This window comes from Phasianus colchicus, chromosome 3, assembly GCF_987193195.1.
Source record: "Phasianus colchicus chromosome 3, bPhaCol1.hap1.1, whole genome shotgun sequence".
Lineage (NCBI taxonomy): Eukaryota > Metazoa > Chordata > Aves > Galliformes > Phasianidae > Phasianus > Phasianus colchicus.
The window spans coordinates 63,923,007-63,948,899 of NC_143438.1; the positions used below are offsets into that span (position 1 = coordinate 63,923,007).

Here is a 25,893-nt window from a genome sequence, read left to right on the forward strand (position 1 = left end):
CCTGACAAGCTTTTATCAAAACTTTCTCTGAAAAGAAGGCTTCCTCACTGCTGGACCTGTGTTTGTACTGTCCAAAGCACTTCCAACACACAAGATGCCTTTCAGACCACAAAGAGAAGTTAAAATGTCAAAAAAAAAAAAAAAAAAAAAGACAAACTATAGATGATGAAAATCCTCAACGAGAAAGTCTCAAGCTCATTCCTTGAGTTTTGTACCACTCTTAACCTATTGAGGCTGTATGCATCTGATTTGAGGCATTAGTACTGTCACTGCAATTCATTTGTGTGTTATTCAAAGTTCTTGAATAGCTGTATTTCACTTTGTCCATTAAGATTTTTATTTTCCAAATTATCTCTGGAAATAATATATGGTTCCAAACCATGTTTAAAAAAAAAAAAAAAGAAAGAAAGAAACGGAAAATAAAATAAAAACAATAAAATACTCAAGGCAATCTGAATAAAAGAAAGCTTAGAGGTCAATGACATGAAGCATTCTGTACAGAGCTTAAAAGATGACAAAAACAGGCACACAGCTCTTAAATAAATAATATGTGTTATTTAGTAATTTATGGTATTCAATAATTATTCACTTTCCTCAAATTATCATATATATATTTTCCTAAAACTTTTAAGTTTTCTGACTCAAATACCTATTAATTCTAAACAGAAAGAAGAGGTTGTAAATAAATGATCATGAACATCCCTTCAAAATACATATATAATTAAACAAATATATTCAACCACATAAAACAGAAATATTAATAACCTTGATATAAAACCTTTATGATCTATGTAGATCAGAAATTTCAATCAGAAAACAGCCAATCTACTACAAGCTTATATGCAATAAAACTGAGAGACTTTAATAGGACAAGACAAAATGATAATTTATAACATAACCCACAATAAATCAATGTTCTGCTATTTCTCAGACCTGTAAAACTGGTTTAGCTATTATTATAACCTCTATCAAGGATTAAAGGCCTGACTACAAAGAGAAAGAGCTTTCTGAAATTAACTTTGGGAACAGAACACCAACTAATGTCATCAGAGGTTTTCTTCTGTTTATCTAGTGGTCAGGACAAGTAATTGGATCCATTTCATCACATCTAAACTAGCTCTTTGTGTGACAGATAAAAATGAACATATTATCTTTAGATATTTTACTTCCACATTCAATTAAATTAAATGAAAACACTGTTTAAGTAGTTTACACAAAGGCTTTTTATTCTGATAAGGTTTTTTACACGTCATAATGAATCCACAGAGACTTCCTGAAGTCAGGAGAAGCAGCGGTATGTTTTTTGTGTGAAAGAATTAGAAAAGGGTAAATATATGGCTAGTGTTTAGAGGTATACATGAAAAACAAACCCTCTGTGAAATTTCTTTGATTTTTTTTCTTCAAAAGTCTTCTTAGATAGTGGAATCTTTTACGTATTCACTGCTCTTACGATTCTTTTTTTATTCAAGCCATTTACCACTGCTGAGAATTCTTCAGTGGAAAGCCAAATTCTCAGCTCATAATTCTAATACTGGACTGTGTTACACAGCACTTTGCTGACTCCACACGGAACCATCTCTAACTGGGGCAGGATTTAAGCACAGGAAAAAATATGGTCTTTTTCAAATATTTCTGAATATCATAAACAGTTGAAAATCCAAGATTACATTCATAAATTAGAATCTAAAACACAAGGAACCCTATATATATACTTTATATATACTTTTTTTTTTTTTTTTTTTTCCAGAGATAAAAATAAATTGTTATCACTGAGATCCAAGGAAACAAAGACTGCTAGTCTGTCTAGATAGACACGAAGGAAAGATTTAAAGACTTCAGTGAAAATGTAACTTTTTTTTCTTGAGAAGAAAATGCTAGTACATCATAAACTCTGCTTATGATCAGAAGTGACATTTTGGTGTGGCTTGTGGACAATAGGTCAAAACATGCTCAGGCTTGCTGTTCTGGATGGCATAAAATTATACCAGTGAAAACACAATATATATTATATGACTACACCAAATCTCTGCAAATGTTCCAATTTAAAAATTAAAGAAACATTAATGACCTATTGTATTATATCCAAATCTATTAACTGGAGAGGCTAAAACATGTGACAGAAGGCTGTTTCTGTCATATTTCAAACAACAATAAAAGTACCGAAGCAGATGAAAATCCAAAAGGAATTCTTAGAAGATTTCCAGTACTAATTTTTTTAAACCCAAACACTTGGTAATATGGAGTATATTCTTCATATTTCAAAATACGTGTTTGTAGTGCAACACTGATTAACAACTGCAAAACTTTCAAAAGCAAAATGGAAGTATTTCTATTTTAAATTACGAACAAAAAGTGGCATTAGGGATAAAGCCAGAAACCACTAGGTGAAACAAAAATAAGAGTATAAAAATGTAGCTACAAGAAAAACTTTCATAGGGCCCTAACTCTATTTCTTTCCACCAAAAGAAAGAAGGAACAGGGCAGGGTAGTTCAATTGGAAGAGACCTTCAAAGATTATCTAGTCTAACTGCAAAGAAGTTCACATAGGTACTGTTATACAACTCCAGTTGTATAACTGACTGTAAAGCAAAAAGTTAAACACACGGGAATCAGCTTTTGTATTACACCACCATTTTTCTCATGTCAGAACATGACTGAGCAAGGGCACTATCTCAGACACAACAGCAGATGGTACCTGCATAACAAACTCTCGACGGCGAGGCATCCCTCTCTCAGAAAGAAGAACATACTCTGGCTCCTTCTCCTTCTTGGCCTGTTGGATCTGAGCCAGACGACTGATAGGATTCATTCCTTGACCATATTCAGGTCCAGTCTAAAATAGGTTTAAAAGATATGTTTCATTATATATCAATATTATATATGCTATTGTTTTACTACCTCTAATACTCATTTTGAGAGAAATAAGTGAATTTCATACCACCTACTGCCTGCCACATTATAAGTAGCATGGATATTTATCAAAGGTGAGCTACTAACACCTTAATCTATCTATGAACATCTTGTAGAGATGGACAAAATACAAATTCATCCATCATATTTCATTGCTCTATTTCTACAACCCTTCCCTGTGATCCTTAAAATAGGCTGTGAGAATGCTGAACATGCAGTACATTAAGAAGAGTTGATTTTACATGGGAACAAAAAAGATTTGCCATATAACAAAGGAAGGTGCATTTGTCTCATACTTTCCATCTCAACATTCCTGCCTTCCATCCTACAATGCAATTAAAAGTGGAGAAAGCTTGCTCTGTTTGCATGCCAGAGGAATTTACCCTCAAAATGTTTTTATGCAGTGAAGCTAGAAAATACAAAGAAAAACTCCAATAGCTAAAAATGGTACACACCACGAGCCACCCACAAAGTATTTCAAATGCTTCAAAATGTACAGATAATGGGAGAACTGATCTGATAGGGGAAAACAAATGGACAGAAAAATTTTTCTGTCCAAGATTACACAGACAGGTGAAAAACCACAGTCTACAACCTATTTGTATTAGTTCTGAAATACTTTTAATGTTATTATTCATATAATGAATTATCTCTCAAAGCAAACAACTTTGAAAATATGGTTCGTAAAACCTAAGGAAAAGAGAAGAAATTTAAGATTCAAACACATTCATCTGAGGTTTTATTTAACAGATGAATATCATAACACAACAGAAGAACTTAAAAATGCAAATGATGTTTGAATGTAGAACAGTTTTAATGTTACTGTGATAGTTATTCTTCATTTGCAGCACAAATGAAGAGGCAAAGTTGTGCCTACTTGAGCTTCTCAAATAAGCAAACAAGTGGTCAACAACCTAAGAGATGATATTAAGAAAGCTGGGCAGCAAATCCTTACAGCATTACCGCTGAAGTCATTAGAGAAGATGAAGGTGAAAGAATTAAGACAATGTCATGCACAAGGGCAGCTGTGTGGGCAAGGAGCCAGTCAGAGACAAAGGGAGAGAGGCTAAATAAAGTGCGGGACATAAGATACAGCCTCATAAATATATGCACAAGCATACAGGAGTTATTGTTGTCATTCTTTGTGATGCTCAAAATACATGCAGGTTAAACTAAAAGAAACAGACACGACAAAAGCACTTCAGAAGACTTCATATTCAAAAGACAACAGCTTCCTACACAATCAGGTTATTTTCACTACTAACGTCTGTTTCTAATATCACCAACTTTGGATAATTCAGTTCAAGACTGTAATGGCAAATGGTGTATGGTGAAATAAGAGGTTTTTACTTGGTTATACCCTTAGCATCCTTCTTGAGCAAAACATACCAAAATGAGACAGCCAGAGAGAACAGCCTTTTTCAGATCTCTCAGCCTTCAAATCCTTAAAGCTGCATTGATTTTGGTGGTTCTGAATTAATAACTTTTAATGCTAATTTTTTCCTAGCGGTTTTTGAGAATTATAGACCATGAATTTCAGTAGGAGATAATTATCTAATTAACCTAGATTTCCTTGGGAAATCACTTGTCCTGTTTTGAGGGCAAACAAAATAAGGAAGATGAAGAAACAACTTATATGTTTTATAATTTTGCAGTCTGCAAAGTATTTGCTTAAACAAGATGGTTGTTCCTACACAAATCTGCTCTCAATGTACTCAGTATGAAGATTTCAAATGGTAACGCTTCTGTGCGTTTATTTATTTTTAGTATCCATTTCAGTAATACTCAGTGAGGACTGAATTCAAGCTATATTTAAAACTTCATATCATCCTGGTGTGATGTTTCCTAGCCTAACATAATACAGGCCATGGACATGGCTGTGCATTTCATCAAAAGCTCCGTATCATCACAATTGTTATCAAATCCAGAAAACTTGAAGAGTTTTTTTTTCCTCCCTCACAGAAACAGAGATGAAATTTAAGCCCTAAAACTTTACTCCAAAGCATAGGTTTTAAACATGAAGGCTCTCTGCTATTTCCTGCAGTTTTTGCCTTGATGCTGCATATTATGGGAACAAAAGTGACTGTAACACCAGGCACTAACAGCCCAACTCTCCATCATCATCACTAATCTAACACAAGTTTGAAAACGGCTAAGTATGCTTTATGTATACTTCAAGCAATATTTTGCATAGGTCTAGGTGACCAACCAACATGCCAGACAATGAAAAGTCATGTACAACATGTTTACTACTACCTCACAAAATAATTCTTCCTAAAATAAGATATCATTTAGAAGATTTTGATCACTTGAAAAGCATCTTCATAAGGACTGAAAAGATGACAGGTTAATCTGATTAGCTGTACAGTGCTGAGACAATGAAGTGATGCATCATAAATATATGGACACTCTGTGGCTGCTTTTGTTGGATCAAGTGGAGGATTGATTACTTCAGATGGTCTTTTGTTTCTGTACAAATTGAGGATGAGTACACAAACCAGGGCTAGTCACTGCAGGATAAATGAATTCTCTAAGTAGCAGTAAATCTGCCACCAAGAATAAAAGCACCATTTAAGAAACTTGAGCTTAGAAAACTCCAGAGACCCTAAAGTGATGTCTCACTGGTGCAGCAAAAAGCATATGAACATCTTCTGGGACTGCATACACTCTAACGGAGAGATGGTTCAAAGCCTACAAGTCCTCCATGAACTGGTCTCCAGAAAATTTTCAACCTATTTTGGAGAGCTGAAGGACATTATCAAACAAATGCTAACCTTAACAAAGGCACATGAAACAAAGAAAGTATGACAACTGACACGCTAGGCTGAGATGGGAACAAACTCTTGCATTTCTTTTAAATCTCTCCAGAATCAAAACAGACTGATGTTGAAAGCAGGAAACTCCCAAATCCAGCTCCATGAGGGGAAGAAGCTGGACTGTACAACATTTCTCCAGATCAGCAGTATTTCATATACTCTCTCTTCAAATCAGGGTGAGGAGGAAAGAGTGGGGATGAACCATTATATATTCCAATGAGGCGTCTCAAAGGAGATGATGTTAAAAATACTCGTGAATGTGCAGAGCTGCTTGGAGGCTTTGATCCTCCACTACACTTGAACTAACTCTTGCTGTGATGTGAGCTCAGTTAAGAGACAGCTCCTTAGAAGCCATTGCATTGGAGAATTTCATAGCATTGTCAGAATTAAATAAATAAGTAAGGTATGGGATACAAACAAATTAGTAACAATATTGACAGAAAATGGCAAATGAGCCTTTACTGACTTAAAATCTGAGTAATTGTTACTCTCCCAGAAAGTATTCTTAATTCTGGCACATACCTTCAATATTGTTTTTGGACGTTTTTTGAAGTACAGTTTTGGCTTTTCAATCACAGGAAGAGGAGGAAGCTTCTTCAGCTCTTGAAGGACAGACATTGCAGCACGTTTCTTTGAGAGCTTCTTACTGTTCCCTTCTCCTTCTGCAGTGAATTCTCCTACAGTAACTCGTGTGACAAAGCTCTTCATGTGAGGAGGTCCACTTTCTTTTATCACCTTTTAAACAAAAGTATTTGGAGTCAAATCATCCTATAACCTAATGTTTATATTTCTGCAACATACTTAATACCAATGAAGTCCTTCTCCTATTCGGAAGCATTTAGATGGGTGTTCACAAAATCTAGATGAGTCTTAATGGCAGTACCAGGTTTGAGGATAGAAAGTGAAGGCTGATAGAATAACATGAATCTAACCATCATATTCAGTGTTTCACAGAAAATACAGTAGACCTGCATTTTCAAAATATATTAGTAACACAGTACTCAGCAGTAATGCATATTTAAAACAGGGCTGCTGTTGTCTTCTTGCAAGGCACTTCCCATATTAAAGAATTTCAATCATGAAGGTCCATCAATCTTTCTCTCCATACAACATATTCAAAACTGTGCTTACACAACACTGTTTAAATATGTTGATCATTTTCTTCTGTTATCATCAAAATCTGGAATGTTCATACGTGGTTCCAAACTTCCATCCTAAGGCCAGAATTTTGACATTATCCTAACTGCAGACAGTACTGCCTGCTCTCAGCTCTTACCTTGCCAAAGCACACAGCTCAGAGACATCATGCCCACTAGAAAGGCTGCCATAGCATTGTCTCTATGACTCTCAGCCGTCCCTCTCACCAGAAAGGAATGATGAAGAGAAGCACTGTCATTCACACAGAAACCAGTCGGTTCTGGAAATTTTAATTCATTCATCCATTTCCAAACATACATAAGATGAAAGACAATGAGAAAATTCATTTGAAGTACTCCTCCACTACTAAAAGTTGTAATATGAAAAAATAAAATTGAGAAGTTCTGAATGGTGCACCTTTGTTTAGTATTTTTCTGTCTACACTCTTCCATGCACAGAAGTATCCTCCTAGGGGGCAATGCTGCTAGGATGTAGTTACCAATAGATCACAGTACTGCACGTGCTAAGACAGCCATCTATTTATGTATGCAACACTTACTGGTCTGGATAATGTCTATCAGGAATTAGAGACCTCATCTGGGAAAAGGTTCAGCTATTTTGTTTGATGGGCGGAAGCAGCTACCTAATTTAATCTTTGGTACATGTAATGTGTGCAAGGAGAGATTAGAGCATCTGACAGGCACATCTCTCCATTGTCTTCAAAAGCAATACAAATATATATTTTTCAGTAAGTGCAGTAACATCAAACCATCCGTTGAAGAAGTATAATGCCTGAGTGCAAGAGAAGGGAGGTAAAGGTGCTAGGGCCTTCCTGGTGCAATAACTGTATTTTTAATGGACTGGAACCTTCAACCTTAATATTATTAAAACATGTTTTGTATTAAAGTTCTTTTTATCAAGGTCATGTCCCTTGCATTATTTAGTTTTGCAGTTACACTGTAATGAGGTCTCCCTAGGCTTGTATTCCTTTTTTAAACTCTTTTTTGTGGCATTTTCACCCAGCAAATACAATTATCACAGCATATCTCAATAAAAAGACACAAAATGAAGACTAACAGACGACTTTGTCCACATTTTGTCCACATTTTCCCAGAATAAGGCAGCATCTTTGCCAGCATGCAACGGTTACACCGCAGTCTGGGAGTGTTCCCACTCTCAGATTCAGGGTAATGATTTCAGAAGTGTTTTCAACATTGCTTCACTTGAAGGTGAAGTGTGAGAAGTGGTCGTGCCTTCATGGCCCCCAGCCTAAGCCAGGGAAGCTGCACACCCAGGGTCATTCCACTGCAGGCACAGTAGAGCTATGTTCCTGCACTACATCCTTCAGCACTACCCTTTCCTTTGTCATCAGTATGCATCCTAACTGACTACTGCACAGTGCTATCCAAATCTTACAACACACCAGCTGTAAATAGTAAGGCTAAATTAATGTTACTAGAGTCCTTAATCTTTTTGTGGTCTTATTAATGGCATTATATAGGTGTTTCTACTTACATGCAATGCAGCACATTAATAAAATATACAACAATGTATATACTGACCAGATGAAAAAGGACAACATAACTTGCTTAACAAACATAATTGCTGAGTTCCTTAAATATTAGTTTTATATAAGTTTTCTCACATATATAAATGCACACGAAAGTATATACATGGAAAAGAATTTTAATATAAAACCTGATTATATTTTCATGTGCATGAATATAAAACCAATGTATTCTGCTGTGATTTTCATCTTTTAAACATCTAAGCATGTGGCACAAGGTAAATAATTGCCTGGAAAACATTCAAAACTGTTTCTTTGTTAGTAAGTATATGAAAAAAGTCTGTGCTGTCAATGGAATGAACTCCATAGAATTTGGATGGGATCTGGATCAAGCTAAACATCCAAAATTGGTAATTTAGCAAAAAAATATTTACCTAACAACATTTTTTGTTAACCTCAGATTTTAGATCTTTTTATTCCACATGATTTCAAACAGTCGTTCTATAAGCCTAGGAACACAAAACACTTAAAAGAAATTCAGCCTTTGCTCTCCAAGAACACTATATGCATTAGTACATTAAACCATTTCCTCAGTTGAAAGATACGACCTATGGATCAAATCATGGCTAATTTAAAGCTGAGAATTTGATTAGGGGTGACAGTTCAATACACTTTTCTTTTCTGTTCCACTGATTTAAAGAATAATTCCAGCAAGAGAAAACACATGGGGCCAAAACTCATCTAAGGTCAAGTTACATCAAGAGTGAATTTGGCTCAATTTAATGAATCATGCTGACAAATGAAAAACAGCAGTACAATTACAATGAAAGAGCAATGCTGCTTCAATTATTAAAAAGACTACAGGTACAAAAATCAAAAGACAATGACAAGATTAAGTGGACATTAAAAAAAATAACAGAGAAGACAAAGAACAGGGCAGCAAAAACGTCACCAATATCCATGATTATTTAGAAAATACCAATATATTTCCATGTGCTTGTGTGGGCTGACATGTCAGATTTTTCCAATTTAAAATAAAAAGAGTCTGGATGGTTTATTAAAACAGACGAATGAGAGCTACTCAGTACATTCATCACCCAGTCTGAAAACCTAATGCCCAGGAGACCAGGAGCTAGATGGGCACGAAACTCCTTGCCAAGAACATGCTCAGCCTTCCAGAGGCAGCAGTCTGCTCTGCTCCTAGCTCAAAACACTGAGCCTTCATCTCACTTTGACCAGAAACAATTCGAGAAATAAAACAACAGTCTGAAACATCCTAAGGCATCTGATGCCTGGTGTGAATACTGGACCATTTCTACACAGTACTTCTAACTGTGTTGACTTCATTTTGTCTTCCAGGCCAACCTAATTCAATACTAACAAGTTTGGAAAGTAAAAAACATCCATGGTGCTGGAGAACCAAAACAGGAAGATTTCAGTCCATGCTAAAGGATGGAATTGGAGGTAAAATCTTAGAACTGTTCTGACAATTCCTAGCAGCTTTGTACCTCTCCTTAAAAATTGCTCATTTTGCCCACATATGCCTTTAGAGTTGTATAGTGGCTGAAAAGTTGACAAATAAAGGTTAAGTAAGGATACACGGATACACCCATGGTAGGTGTGTTATGAAGCTTTCTTTTTTTTTTTTTTTTTTAATCAGAACTAAATGGTTTTATTGTAGTTAGCAATTTAATAGATAGAAATTCTTTAAAACTCTTCCTAGTGCTCCTAGGCAATTAAAATCAGCCACATTATACAAAACAGGACAAACAGAACAAGCACCTAACACACTGGCAGAGCAGCTGGAATGAAACCATGTACAGTTTGAACAGTTACATTAAAAAAAGAGAACTCCTAGGTTCTGCACGCTCTCCTTATTTTCCACCCCTTATGCAATTTTGAGAATGTGTTTACATAGAACTTTACATATCTTTATGACCATTAATTAGTTGCATAACACAGCACTGTTGGAACATTTGCTAAAGCTTCGTCAGATGAAGAGAAGGCAGATCATTTTATAGCCATCGCACAAAAACAAGCTGGAGAAAGCTTTGATGCCTGCCTGGAATAACACAAAACCGTTTGTAAATAAAATCCTATTAGAAACATCAGATCCTGGGGATTATCCATAATTGCTTAGCAGACTTATTTAAATACAAGCTAGTACCAAGTTAAATCAAAATTCTATCTTAAAATGTCACTTATACTCAGATTTAAGGGCAGGAAATAACACAAAACCTGTCAGGAGAGCAAGAAAATGTCTTTTTTCAATGTTGTTAACATTCTTTGGCAAAGGACACAGACTTTTCCTGCACTAAGTATCTCTTCCTTCATTCTCTCCTTACCAAATGCTCTCCCTTAAATAAGCTGAAACACAGGGACAAAGTTAGGAACATATTCAAAGCACTACGCCTCTTTCCATTCCAACATCCAAGCTATTCTTTGATCTGTAACCATTCACCTCTCTGTATTTTACTGTACTGATTTCTGTGGAACTGTTCCAAATACTTTTAAATACTTAAGGTAGAAAATAACTTGTGTGAAAACTGAAGCATTAATTCTTCTCTTCCTTTTTGAAACAAAGCATGTTTTTCCACTGCATTGATCATACATAGGAATCACATTCTTTCCATGTGGTTACAAATTGATAAACCAACATCACTAGACACTCCAGTTCTATTCTTGAGATTTTTCTCTCTCAACTTTCCAATTAGTCCACATTATACTTATTTTTTTGCAGTTATATTCCCCACATATGAAGTACATACAAATTTGTTATACCAAGGAATTTCTTTGTCAAAATCAATATTCAGTATCTTTGGCTCCCTTGCCTAGCTTATGAGTGATTTCTCAAATTTCCAATAAGGACCAAGTAGCTCAGTTGACATCAGCCAAACCATGAGTACTCGTCAAAAACATCAGTGCATAAAACATGCAGTACAGCATGTCACATAACAATATATTTTTTTTAACATACAAATATGTCCATGCATGTCAAGACGAAAAAGGCCTCGAGAAAATAACCATCACCTGTGAAGGCACTTCCCATGTCCTTCACATTTGCTCAGTACAAATGTGTAACAATACATCCACTTTTTCTGCATTAGAAAAGCAAAATTTAAAAAAAAAAGGCAAACAGCTTGGAAGTCTGCCACAATAAAGTTAGATTTTTACAGTTTGTGTAAAAACTTTTTCATCGGAAAAGTTCTGCTGTTGTTATCACTCAATCCCCCCAGCCAGTTCAATGAATGCAGCAGAGCAACTCCAAAAAATTCTCTATTACTTAACGTAAACAATGGTGTAAGAAGTAGATTCATGGACTGAGGCTTATGTAGAAATAGATCAGGTGTCAAACAGTGTGGAAGACTGAAAGGAAGTCTTGACTTTCTCAAATCAGAACACTGGATGCAAAATCTCTTACTGGGAACTTCTGTACTGCATGAATACATGTAGTTAAAGCCAAGACTTCATCTAACTCTATTTTGAAGATTATCTGAAGTCAGTTTGAGTGTGGCCACTGATTCTACATCCCATAGTATTATACAGAAAATGCGTGAACTGCCTTCCTGCAATTTACTTGTTTCCAGCCAAATATTGGCATTATACTTTTTCTGAAAGAATGTCTCATTTTATAGTAGAATTTCTCAGGTACTGACACAAATCAGTCATTACAGATACCAGCATACAACTCAGGGACTGAATCTTAATCTTTCAGAGGACAGCCCTGTCAGTCTTACTTTGGTGCCTGGCAAAACTGTAGAGACTATTCTAGGAGTTCCTGAAAAACACCTGAAAGACTATCTGGCCATTGGTCACGGGCAACACAGGTTCACAAGGTGATTGCTTAACAAACTCATGTCTTTTTATGACAGTTATGCACCTAGATGATCAAGGGAAGGAAGCCAGTTGATGTTTTCTTTTTGTATTTCAGCAAAGCTCTTGATACTGTTTCTCACAGTATCCTTCTAGTCACTATGTCCATCATACATAAGGTTTGAATTTTGGGAGCTTCTGCATGGAGCCTTTCGGGACTCTTCCAACTCGTAATATTCTATGATTGTATCAAAGATATTTATTTATAGTTTACATGAATTTAAGTGTCATTTTTAACCATGTTGAGTTTCCGTGCTGGGTTCTTCAATACTTTCTCAGCGAACTGGTAATATGGAATACATACCTCAAAACTGACAGGTATATTGCGCTTCAAAGCAATTTCAAACACAACACTGATCTCAGACTTGTTTGCATCTTTATCTTCTTCTGTTTCTTTTCCTGTTTCTCCATTCTGAAAATGAAGAGTACACAACAATAAATTCTCTGTCATTTTTGCGTTCTTCTGTCACACTGTGAATCAGCATTGGTACCCCACCTCAGCACCCCATTATCAGCCACCCACTGACCTGTGAAACCAGATATGATGCAGTTATGCTTCATATCAAAGGAACACAAACACATTATTTTATAAACCAATGATAGAGGGCAAAACAACTTCTATGGGTTTTAGTCTTATAAATGGCATGGCTAATTATCATCTGAATACAAGCTTTGAACACAACTATTAAAGACCCTGCTAACCACTTAACAGCCTCTCTGTGGGTGTCCCCTGTAAGCAAGGACAAAGTCTCCTGTACTCCTCAAGAAAGACTGAAGACAGTACTTCTGTCAGAAGGGATAGAGTGAGCCCTCCTGTGCTTTGACTGGGTCACCAGGTTACAGGTGTCCCCAGCAGGTCCAGCTGCTTAGCAGCCCCTCTGTCGGCTTCCCTCTGGGAATTAATGACCAGTATGAAAAGGTAGTGACAGAGAGCAGCTTGCTCAACCCAGAGAGTTATTTATTTATCCATAGGAACATAACAAACAAAGAGGATTAGAGATAAAATAACAAAAGGCACACACAGACATTATCCTGCATAAAATTTGGCTTTGCTTTGCACTTTAGGTTAAAGCCTATTTTTTTCAGACAACCACTGGCATGGGGACCAGATATCATCTCCTGCAACTGCTGCTTTTTGGTATCACTCTCCTAGGCCACATTTTACTTAGTTTGCAGAGGTTGATCTTCCAGCTACTTTCACACTGCAGTACCCTGAATGCTTCAAACTGGGATCTCTCAACAAACGTGTAATTTTGGCCAGACTCCTAACTTTTTACTACTGGAGGTAAACATCAAAGAAATTTGGGATGAACTAGGTGGATTCCTGCAGAGCTCCCATCTTACATAATCAAGGCTCATGTAAATCTTCAGCCACCAGCACAGCTACAAAATCCAGATACTGAAGTTAAAATAACAGTAAAAAAGTAACAGGTTTTTCAGAATAACAAGAGCATTTACCAATACTGTATCTATCATTTCTTAACTCTTAATATATATCATATGTAACAAAAAGGAAGACCAGAAATACACCAACAGTCTTTGGAGCACTTTTTGTCTCACTAAATGGTTGACTCCATAAAAGCAATTTACATCCCTGCCACTGATCTGGAGCTAAATACAAGACAAAACTGATAAAAGTCTGCAGAAACTGCTGAAAAGAAAGGGTACAATGTAAAGCAGAAACAAGGGGAGTTAGAATGAAATTATGTAGGACTTCTTGCTCATTTCACACAATGAAATGTAAAGTACTACTGAAATCAAGAATGTGGATCATTACAGGACAGGCAAAACATTGATTCAGCAAAAGACTTTGGCTTGCTGAGAATGGAGTTAAAAGTACAATATTAAAAACCAAAAATGTATCTTTGGGTAGACAGAACGTCAAACAAATAGTGGAGTAACATTATTTTGTAAACAACGTTAGTGAAAATCTTACACAATATGGTATTCAACTAAGTCTGTGTTTTATAAACTGAAAATCTGAAAGGCAGACAAAAAAAGCCACACAGATGAACAGCTGGTTATAAAGAAAACAAATTTACACCAAGACATTATGGAAACCATTAGCTCTACAAAAAGATTTAAAATTACTTAAGCATAATCTCTAAATACATAGAGGGAAGAGATTTTTCATAGCTGTTTTTCGATTTAGCAAAGACAAGAAAATACTGATTAGACAGAAAATAAAGCTAGGTGAATTTAGCCATATTCAGCTTCACACCATATTTATTTTATCTCTGAAAGGGGGAATAACTAGTCACTGGCATAGTTAACATAAAATAATACAGAGTTTAATACTGAAAATCACTGAATATCCCCTCTGGCCTTAAAATTTCAGCCCTTGCATATCCTTTCACCAAGCACAGTGGAGTGACTACCTGGACTTCCTCAGTTTCAGGAAGATAAAATATGCTCAGGAGTGTCCCAAGTACTTTGAATTTAAATTTGATCCTCATTCCAGAGCTCACACTTTAATTGTAAGGCCTTTCTTAGCCTCAAATCTATGAGATAGTAAGGTGCTTTGGCAGACATACAGCAGTTCTTTTATGTAAGCAGTTTCAGATTCAACTACGCTCCTGCTCTGCTTGCTGATCATTTCTTGTTTCTGCTCACTTCACACTTTCCATATATTTGCTCAAGGAAGCACTAAGATGGTAATATTCTTTAACAATTTAATATTGATGAGGGATTTTATCCTTAATGCAGTTGAAAAAGAAGTAAATAAATGTGGGCATCAAGATGAACAAAGACTACACATAAGCCTCATTAAGCAAACAGGGTTCTGAAGATGAGAGTTGAAGACCAACGTAGAGTGCTATTTTACACAGATCCCACTCCAGTGAGGCTCACCAGTGGGATGTAGGGCAAGCCTCGTCTCAGCAGGCCTATCTCCTCCCTTTCCTGCTCTCATCGGAAGCACAGTGGTGCTGGCCAGAGAAGAGGGGAGCTTCAGCAGTCAAGCAGTCGGGACCAGTCTGACTCGCGTACTGCTCTGATCCACGTGCGTGGCATGGGGAATCTCACATCTTCCCTGGCTGATCCCAGCATTACAGTTCTGCCGAAGGAAGCAGAGCTCTGCAAAGCTGGAGCAATCCCATGGTGAGGGCACACCCCTCCACTCAGCAATTCACATGACCAGCAGCAGAGAAGAGCCCAATCCTTGGCAACATGAGGCCCTAAATTCCACTTTAACCTGCACTTTTTGGGGTAGATGCACCCAATCCCAATGCTTGACATAATTCATCTCTTTGTACTCCAGCCTTCTCCAGTCACCTATGGCTCTAACCCATAAAGAGACAAAGAGGATCTTTCATTATCCCTACCAGTAGCCTCGGCCTGACTAAGATACACAGGCTTTCCTTGGAACTTCATTCATTTTCCTGCCCACAGACATCTGCTACTGAGATCCTACAGCACCCCAGACATCCTTCAGCTGCTGCACCAGAATGTCATAGTACTCCCACAGATCTTATCACTACCACACAACTCCTAACACACCTAACACACGTTATTCTCTTTTGACAGTCCTCCTTTAATTTTTCTCTTAATTAGCTGTGGATTTGATTTGGTTTCACCACCTTCATGGCAGTGAAGAGGGACAGCAATACAGAATGCTGCAAGAATTTAGGAAACTCCATTTGCCATGGTGACATCTCCTAAAAGCCTGCACATCCAAACAGACACTAATCTCTGGACACTAAATAGATCCAATTAGACATGAAGGTTAAAGATATTATTACTTTTCCTAGGTAAATATCATACACACAAGAATTATTAAATTTCTCTACATAAACCAGGTATGCATCCAGATTATTTACATATATTATTTACTTCCTTATACTGTGTACTATCCTCTGCATTTAAGATAAGAAAAAAAGATTGTCTCCTGATGCATTAATTTTGGCCTATTTGACTGAGCAATTTTATTGTTCAATTTTTAAAATAATTTTGTTTTTATTTGTACTTTCAATTTGCAAAGATCACTCTGTGACTAATTTTTCTGCCAACTTATTTTAAAAAGTAATTAAAATTTAAAATTTTCATTTTGAAGCAGCAATATATACCACTTACATGCACAGCACCGAGAAAGCTAATTATTCAAAAAGGGAACAAAGAGCTGAAAGACTAAAACCATCAGACAGCTTTGCAGTAGACATCAGTGACCTCAGCAATGTTCTTAGGTACACTGGCAACATGTCACTTAAGACCACATTCGTGGCACGACAGTCATTTAAGATTAGTAATTAATTCTTTATGAAGACACTAATTACATTGATATTTTCTTGACTTTTGATATAAACTCTTGGGAATTCATACTTCAGGACTTTGGGATAAACTCTTGTGGACAATCTCATCTTTAAATGCCTGCTTATTTTCACTGCTGAAGTCTTGTTCTATGTTAGGTGTGCAGTTATAAAGCAAGAAACAACACTAATGATTTCTTTGCATTTCTTCTCTGCCTTTAGGGCTAACATGAAAACAGAACACTTAAAATTAGACACTGAAAAACTGGTAAGTAGATTGTTGAACTTGGTACCATAACATGAAGGTTAGGAACGACATGTTTTCTGAAACACAAACCTGAGGTAATTTTTCTGGAATAGGCTCATTCTGGAGAGCTTGTAGGGCCTTCATTGCAGCATTATGTCTAGCAGCTTGGCGAGTCTTTCCTTCACCAAAAAACTCACTGTTGCCAACAGTTAACTGGACATAGAAAATTTTAGGCACTGGGCAGTGATACCTGTAAAGAAGTCATGAACAAGTTAATGCCTTTCTATGTGTTAGAAAGCAGCAATATAAGTTACAGATTTTAACCACCAACTGTATGCAATATAGAGCGGTAGCTAGGACTACAACATTGTTTTTGCTCACAGAGTAAGCCCTCTCAAATACATGAAAATTGACCAGCAAGGCAGCTCCTACATGCACACCAGCTCTTCACCCCCCATTTCCACACCTCTGCAACAAGCTGGGCAGTGTTCCAAGCTGGCAGCCTAGTGCTGCTGTTTTCCTGACCTAAGCCTTGAGAGAATTAGGCCAAGGAGAACCAAAAGCTCCTGTGGAAGTTACATCTGGGAGACAACACCAGTCCCAGGGGCAAGTGGCACGGAGAAAGAAGGAACACAAAGACCCTCTCACAGGGACAACAAGCCTGCACGGTTCAGCAGGGAGAAAGCCAGATGGAAGAGAGTGAAGGACCTAGACAACATATTTCTGGCCTCTAGTTGAAGTTCAAGCATTGAAATTATTGCAAAGGTTAAAGACTTCTCTTCCAAAAGCATAACGAAGCGTAGGGAGAAGCTGTCCTCCAGCACCAAGGTAGCCAAACTTTTTTGCAGGTGCTGAAAGAAAAGCATAAATCACCACCCTATTGCTTTTCCTTTTTGCACCAGAAAAAAATTCCAAGCATAATGGCAGGGTTTGTTGTTTTGAATATGTTTGAAAGGCACTGAAAGATAAAGCAAAAAACTGAAAAGTTTTCCTATGAACTAACACAGTTAAGCAAGCAGTACTCTTATTCACATCAACTCCAACATCTCTATTTTCAGTAACAGAAATAACTAACCCAACTCATGCTTCCTACCCTGACAGCTGTCCCTTGCTAGCAGGGAATGAAGAGTCAGCAAGCCATTTTTGGTTTTGGAAGGTACTGCCAAAGCAGCATGACAACAACAAACGTAAGAGCTTGTCTACATCAGCAAATTCTACAGAAAAGATGCATTTCCCCAAAACACCACAGAAAGTAATCTACAACAGATAGTTTTATGTAATTAATGCTAAAATAATAATCTTTTAACAGAAAATTCTGAAAAAATATATCCTTTAATTATATTTTATGCAGGTAAGGGAATTAGTTCCATATTCTATAGTCTAGTCTGCCTGAGGAACTTTCCGTAGTGTTTCTTCCAACACACCGGAGATTTTTTCCTTGGAAAAACATACACACACAAGGAATGTTTTCTTCTTTATGACATACAACTCGTACCTACTTTATGACAATATACAAACCCCCAAATTCTGAAAGCTTGGACAAAAGCTTTGTTCACTGCAACAATACTAACACGGCAAAGTACTTCTTCCTTTTGAAAACCCTTTATTAAAACATGCTTTCCTTTTTTGTGTGTGACCTTTCATATGAAGACTGACTTTTCATTCATACATGTAACTGATTTGTTTCAATTACAAAACAAAATACATTTTCTTCTGTTAGCACCACATTTCAAGTTCAAACAACTGTGAATAAGCAGCCCATTCTTATTGTCCCTGAACTTTGTGTCAAGTTCTAAAAACATGTTTATACGGAAAGAGGAAAACCATAATACTGGCTCCAATAAGCCTCCAGCTATAGGGCCTTGGAGGGCTGAGCTAAGTTGCCTGTATGAATGCAGAAAGTGGGCACTTACTTTGCCTTCCTGTTTACAGTTTAACACACTTATAGGGAATTATTAACGCCTAGAAATGCATTTTCTTGTGTAAAATTTTCATAAAATTATAGAATGACTTGACTTGGAAAGGATCCTAGAGGTTATCTGGTCCTGTGTAGTGCCAGAAGCAGGGTCGAACTCTGAAGTTATATCATCTTTTTCAGGCACTGTCCAGGGTATTTTGGTATCTTCAAAGATGCATATTCCAAAACATCTCCAGACAGTCTGCTGCAGTATTTGACCACCCATTCTGGAAGGATTTTTTTCTCATATGTAACTGTAATTTCTCTTGCTGCAACACATGTCCATTGCTTCTCAATGTTTTGTTGTGCATTGCTGAGAAGACTCTGACTTTGTTTTCTTTAAAACCACTCATCACACTAAATGAAGACCACAGTCAACTCCCTATCCCTATTCAGCTTCCTCTTCTCCAAACTAAACAAACATGGCTCTTTTAGTATTTCCTCATACATGATGAGGAATTCACCACGGATGCACACCAGAAACCTCCTGGACTGCTCGCGCCCTGCTGTGCTGTACCTCCAACAGTTACTGGGATAGTTAAAGTCCTCCATGAGGATCAGGGCCTGGGACAATGAGGCTTCTTCCAGTTCTTGAAAAAGACATCATCTATTTCATCCTCATCATGCAATCTGTAGGAGTCACCCATCATAACATTACTTGTATTGGTCTACCCTCTAATCCCCACCCATGAACTCTCAGGTATCCCATCGCTCATCCCCTGGCAGAAATCCATGTATTCTCACCACTCTATTGCATAAAGTGCAATACTTTCTCCTTGCCATACCAGCTTGTCCTTTCTAAAGAATCTGTATGCACCAATTATAGCACTCCTGATTCATGAACTAACCCAGCACACCTCTGTGATTTCAGTGAGGTTATAGCCCTGCACCTGCATGGAGTCCTCCCTTTCCTCTCATTCATTCCCTGTGCTAAGTATGTTAGTATGATTGTATTTCAGATGGGAATCCAGCACTGCTGATTTCACAGCAAGGATGTAAAAAATCATGCTGTCCTTATTTGTGTGCATACACTTGAGGTGGGCCTCCACTGGCATTGTTTTGTTTATTTCAGGATCTCTCTTTTCAACATTGCCTTTGCTTACTAACGTGGTCCATCACTTCTGTACTTGAATGTAAATCAATTCCATTCTCTCTCTCCCCTGAATTCACTAGATTGTTTAACCTAATGCTTGTCCTACCAAGGGCAAGATCCCCTGGATTCCATGGTCTTGTCTCTTCCAAGTAGTCATTCTCAAAGAGTGTGCAACAATTGTAAAAATCCAGTCTCTGTTGTCATGTAGTCATGACATGTCATGGCTGTTATGCTCCACATGCCACTTGGCAATCTTTGGTGCCCACAGTGGAGATCAGCAGCAGGTAGTACACTGAGGAACAGACAACCCTTGGCAGTCACTCCCCAATTTCCAAGCCCCTGGCAAGTAGTAAATCTTGAACAGAAGTCAGGTTCACAGATGAGGAGCTCTGTCTCTTGCAGCAGAATTCTGCCCAGTGTTATAAACTACCACTTCCTTCTGGTGTTGCTGTGGGGCTCAAGCTCGGCTGGATGCTTGAGAGCTCCAGAAACCTTTTTTGTTGTCGTGGCACTGAACCAGTATTTACAGAGCTGACAGTAGAGCAGAAGCCTTCCTCCTGATGCCAGAAGTTGTAGACTTCCAGCCTTCATCATCATAGGACTCCCCATCTCCCAGACCAGTAAGCACTGACTCTCCTTGCTCCTCCTTCGAGAATCAGGCTCTTATACCTGCAGGGTCTCAGAGAAGATCAAACCAATCCCTCATTCATCACTTCTAGTGATGCCAGCAGAGCTTGCTGACAGCTTCCTGCATTTTCATTACATGGTAATACAGATCTATAACCCGCACCCGCAGCTTCCAGCACTCCTGCAGCTGGAGATCAGGAGAGCTCCATCTTCCTTCCAGGGCGAGATCTGACTCAAAGTCTCCATACATCAGGGACAGATCCAGCTGGAGCTAGAAACCGTGCAGTGTGGCATGCCACCACCATCACTGTGCACACACACTGTCCTCAGCAGAGCTTCTGTTCCCCTTCTATGTGAGGCACTGTGCAAGGAGCTCCTTCAGCTGGCTGGCTGTGAGAGTGGTGCTTTTATGAGCTTCTCCCTCATACCCAATGAAAGGGCGTCTGGCCTTCTCTAGTCAGGAGCAAGCTGGAAGAAAAGTTCAGCGCACGTTTTGATCAGGTGTGACTGACAGAACTTACTAGGAGCAGCAACCTCTGCTAGCTATCCTCTCCCTGCAGCAAGAGGCACTCTCAAGTTCCTTACAGACTTTCCAGCAATCCTCCCATGAGAAACACCCGGATAATCCAGAACAAAAAGGTGGAAACTGTTCTGCACTGCTGCCTCTGTTGGCTGCAGCATACCAGAGGATATGTAAAGCTAGCAGGTTTCTAGATAGCACATCCCACCTTATTACTATACAATTGTCTTTATGCAGAAAAAAAGATTTGGGGAAATTCCACATCTACATCCATCAGAGTTCCTGCCTGTTGAGCTACTAAACTTACCTTTCTCTCCATTACAAGCAATGGAGGAAAGTCGACAAACCTAAGTCCATTTTACAGATTCATATCCCACAGCAGGCCCTCACTTTTTCCCTCGCCCCCTTCTCACCTTTTCTTTTAAAGGGTGTTTAGGGAATTATTTATGTGATAATGTGGAAAATGATATTCAGCCTGTGGCTCTAGAGCCTCATGCAGTACTCTGGCATCAGTAGAATGATTAGGTTTTACACGGTTTTGATTAAACTCCTCTTGCTCTGCATGGCCTCAAGCTGAGTTAAGAGTACTGATAATGTGAACATTGCTGAGAAAGTGCAAAGGAGTACCTTAAATCCTTAGAAGAGGGCCTAAATCTGTGAGGATATTGGCTTTTCTACAACATGGAACGTGTCAAATAGAAACAGAGCATCCTCAGCTTTTCAGTGCAAGGACAAAATCTGCATTAACAAAAACCTTTAAAGTAATCATAATATTATGCCTGAAAGCAGAATGCAATGATTAAACTGAGTTTTAACACAGAATGACTCTGGGTCCTAGAGAGGCATGTCCATTCAACAACACACAAAGTTAAGATGTCATATCTGCCACTGATCATTAACAAACCTTCCCAGCATGCGCCTGGGTTGCCAAAAGGCCTGAAAACCAATCTTGAACACTCAGAGAATTTGTTGACTATTACACAGTAACATACCAGCTCAGTACTTCTGTGACAAGCACTTGAGCACTACACTCTTCAGCCCTCTGCAGGTCTGTTCAGTCACAGAACTGGAACAGTCAGGATGCCAAACAGCAACACTTCACACATAGACTCATCAGGTTTTAAAACTATCTACATTTGAATAATATGCATTTCCCTGCACAGATCAAGATTGTGCTCTGGAGAAAATTCTTATGTACAAACGTTCCCAGGTGATACTGACACAATCCACAGAGGAAAAACCGTCAGGCACATGAAAATGACACAAGAACAGAAAACAACAGAAGGCAATACAGATATGATACACTCACATAGAATGTGATAAAGGATAATACATTAACAAGCAATCATACATAACCTATTAAAACAAGTTCATTTTCATCTGTCATTTCTGTACATGAGATCCCTAAGAAGATCCTTCACATATGAGGTCTGGGAAGCAGGTTCTCTTAATTACCTCTAAGTTTCAAAGAATAAGAAATCTGCATTTTAGCTAATACCACTGGTATCACTTTGGAATAGTCAACCCGAAAAAGGGTATTTGCTCTATGGTTGTGACCTTGAATGCCAAGTTTCAGCAATGAGCAAATATTTACAACTAGTTATAAACTCCCAAAAATAGGGGTTCATAACAGAAATGCTGACAGACCTTAACTAAGTTGGTGTGAGCGGGCGCCACTATAATTAAATAAATCACCAAGGTCTGTTGACAATTAGAAAACTCATTTTGGTTTGCCACAGAGACAAACAAAAATTCTGTTCATTATAATTTTACTGGAATATGATGTCATAACATGTAAGCATACTGAAACAATCTGCTTCTTTTCTAGCCAAAATATTAATTGCATACTAAGGAGCCCTTGGGGCCTCTTCCTTCTTGGCCATCAAATCCACATACACAAAGACAAATAAAGTATTAGTGCATGTGCTGTGTGTTCATATGCATTTTTCTGGATTCCTCAATGGCATAAATGTTTCTGATAAATATTGTTACTATACTCTTAGAAGGGGCTAAAAAAACAAGTGCAAGCTGAAGCATAAGGAAACCAGGAAGATTATTTAGATTTCGTCTCCAGCTAATAACTTCAGTGAGATTTTGTCTAAATTCTAATGTCAAGGTATTCTTCACCTATGTAAAAAACAATGACTAAATCCAATTACTCCCCCTGTATGGAAGTGTTACAGAAATTATTATTATCCTATTCCCATTTCATACTGAAAGTGAAAAGGAACAGGGACTGGTATGGCCAATAAGAAACCTGCTAAAATACGACATCCAAACTGGTACAGGAAAGTCATTCTTCAGATGCCAGCTTCATGCTGAAAGGGTCATTCTCTGCTCTTGTCCTTCGAGCTCCTTTTCCACTCTGGTTCAAACTGGCAGCCCTGCAGACATGGCTCAACCAGAAAAATGCTCTGAGCTCTGCAAGTGCAGAGACAGAGACACAGGCTGTGCAGTGGAGTAGGAAACAGGATTCGCTGTGAGCAACTTCTCCTTAACAGCTGAAATTTCTCTGGGGGAGCAAGTTGCTTAGTGCAGCTGTTCCCTGGCCATGCCCTATTTTTCTAAGCAGTCCATTAGCCACATGGATTTCTTACAGATGTGAGTACTGTGTTTTGAAGAGAGAAACATCCAGCACAGCCACTTTGGTCTTCACATGATCTACCTTCTGGTTCTTTCCACAGGTCCTTACCAACACCTGGAAACAAAGACTTTTCCAAGTACTCCTTTGAAGAACTAAAGCCCACTATCCCTGTGTCAGTCTTGCTGTCCTCTCCTGGATCACCTCCACATTTTCCAAAAACAATCTTTAAGCAAGCAAGACAAAGCATGATGTTACACTTTTAGCTCTGCATATCCCTTATTAGATTGAAAGACAAATTTCTGAAAATGCTCTTCAGCTGATTTATTTAAACAGTCTATTACTGTTTTCACTTTTTCTAATGTTGACATCCCCTCAGCCATGCCACACAGCTGAGATAAAAATAGTGTAATCTTGTCCCAGATTACCCTTTATTCAAAAGATGATTTAAACTGTGATCTGAATCTTTGAAACAATGATAAAACCAATGTAATTCTGGATGATACAATATATTTTCCCCATATAATACTTGATTCAATATATTTTCTCTATATAGTACTTGCTATTATCAGTTTATGAAACCAATTCTAACCCACTTATGGAACCCTCCTAAGGAATTGCATGTGTAATTACCTATAAGAATAACCAAGTGTTGGAAACATATCAGCAGACAGAGATTCAAAAACATTTTTTCATTTTTTTTTTTTTAGAAATAATGAGATCACAGAGCACAGATACTTCCCACTTTAAGAAAGAGAAATCCCAAACCTTCTCTACTTCTAAAATATCAGTGTAAGCAAATCCTGAATTAAACAGGCAAGTGCCATGAGTGGCAGGTACTATGTGGTCCTCTTCATCTACCAAGGTCTATCAGAAAACAAGTAAGATACTTGCTTCCAGTACTTCTACTGGGAGGATGATCTAGAAGCTGGGATGATATTCAGAAATATTCTAATGTTCAGTCTAGTTATAATGTTATGTTTTGTTTCGCTCTGACACTATCCTTTAATCTACATATCTCATGTACCTTTCTGTTACATTTAACTTCTAATGCAAGCATTCCCATTCCCTCACAGCCTTTGTTCTGCAGATGAACAACCTGAGGTATTTTAGAATCCTTCTGCTTAATTAAAGGCTCCTCACCATCCTTATAACCTCTCACAGCCCTTTCCTATACTTGGTCCTGCTCCCGAACTTAAGGGTTAAGATTGGTGGATGACACAGCCTACAAAAGACCAACAGAGTTCTGTATAACAGCAGTATTTATAATCTCTACCAGAAATACCTTGCTCAACACATTCTTAAAAATCACATTTGTCTTTCCTCTGGTTCAATCAACTCAGTTGTTCTTAGTTTATCTTGCAAATAGTTACTAATATCAGATGAGTACCCTGTTTTGAGATTTCCATCCGAATAATCTTCACATGACAAATGAATTTGTACTACAAGTGCCTATACTCTTATGTTTTATATTGGAAAGCCTGGTTTCATGCCATTTCTAGTGCATTAGTTGTTACAATCATACAATTCTTCCTGTGTATTTTGATCTTCCTTTGTAGTGATGACACCTTCTGCATTCCATAACCGCTTTCCTACTTTCTGTGCACCTTTAACAAAAATAATTTAAAAGATTGCTTCCTGGAAGAGAAATAGCACTTAAACTTCCTCCAAGCTTGATTTTTAATACTACTGATCACTTTTCTTCTCCTTTGCCACCTTGCATTCCTAATACAAATCCCCACCTCCTTCATTTTAATGAAAACAGAATTCTTATCTAATGCTATAAAATGCTTCACTGAAGCCCACTAAATCAGGTTTAGTTTTCTCTCTTCCTAAAAAATGAGCTAACACATACAAGGTTAACGCATTAGTCAGACATACTCTACCTTTAGTATACGGTAACATCAGGTTGAGTTTTAACCTGTTTTACTTCCCTGTCTTTATTTAAGCTTTGTTTTAAAATTTATGCTAACTCTGCAAATATTTAACAAAGTTAATGATTATTCACTTTGTTTTTCTTTATATTGGGTCAGAGACTATTCAGTTCTTTCAAACAACATGATTAGCATAACAAAAAAAATGACTCACGCTTTCACTATCACAATATCAAATCTCTTCAAACAATTCTATGTTAAAAAGAAAATGGGAGGGGATTCAGTTTCATGTAATATTATCTACCATAGAATCTTCCCAGAAGAACTTGTGATGATAAGACAATAATACTGCCACATCGTTGTATCTTTGAATTCCAAGTTGCTCAATACAGATATTCGGCTGAAAATAAATATTCAATATTTACTCTCTCCACACGCCACTAATTTGTTTACCGTCTGCAATAAAGAATATGTACACTGACGAGTGTTCTGTATCCAAAGTAATTA

The 25,893-nt window shown here is 37.7% G+C and overlaps 1 protein-coding gene across 9 annotated transcripts in view; it reads right to left on the reverse strand.

Annotated features, from left to right (window-relative positions):
- The window catches only part of STAU2 (staufen double-stranded RNA binding protein 2), a 165,912-nt gene that overhangs the window by 98,401 nt on the left and 41,618 nt on the right, over positions 1 to 25,893 (reverse strand). For all 9 annotated transcript variants that reach the window (XM_090137718.1, XM_090137719.1, XM_090137720.1 and 6 more), the window contains exons 6-9: positions 16,825 to 16,984; positions 12,548 to 12,655; positions 6,249 to 6,461; positions 2,696 to 2,833 (exon numbers count right to left, since the gene is read on the reverse strand). In XM_090137718.1, the coding sequence (XP_089993844.1) occupies positions 2,696 to 2,833; positions 6,249 to 6,461; positions 12,548 to 12,655; positions 16,825 to 16,984 (619 nt within the window). The remainder of the gene's footprint in view (positions 1 to 2,695; positions 2,834 to 6,248; positions 6,462 to 12,547; positions 12,656 to 16,824; positions 16,985 to 25,893) is intronic.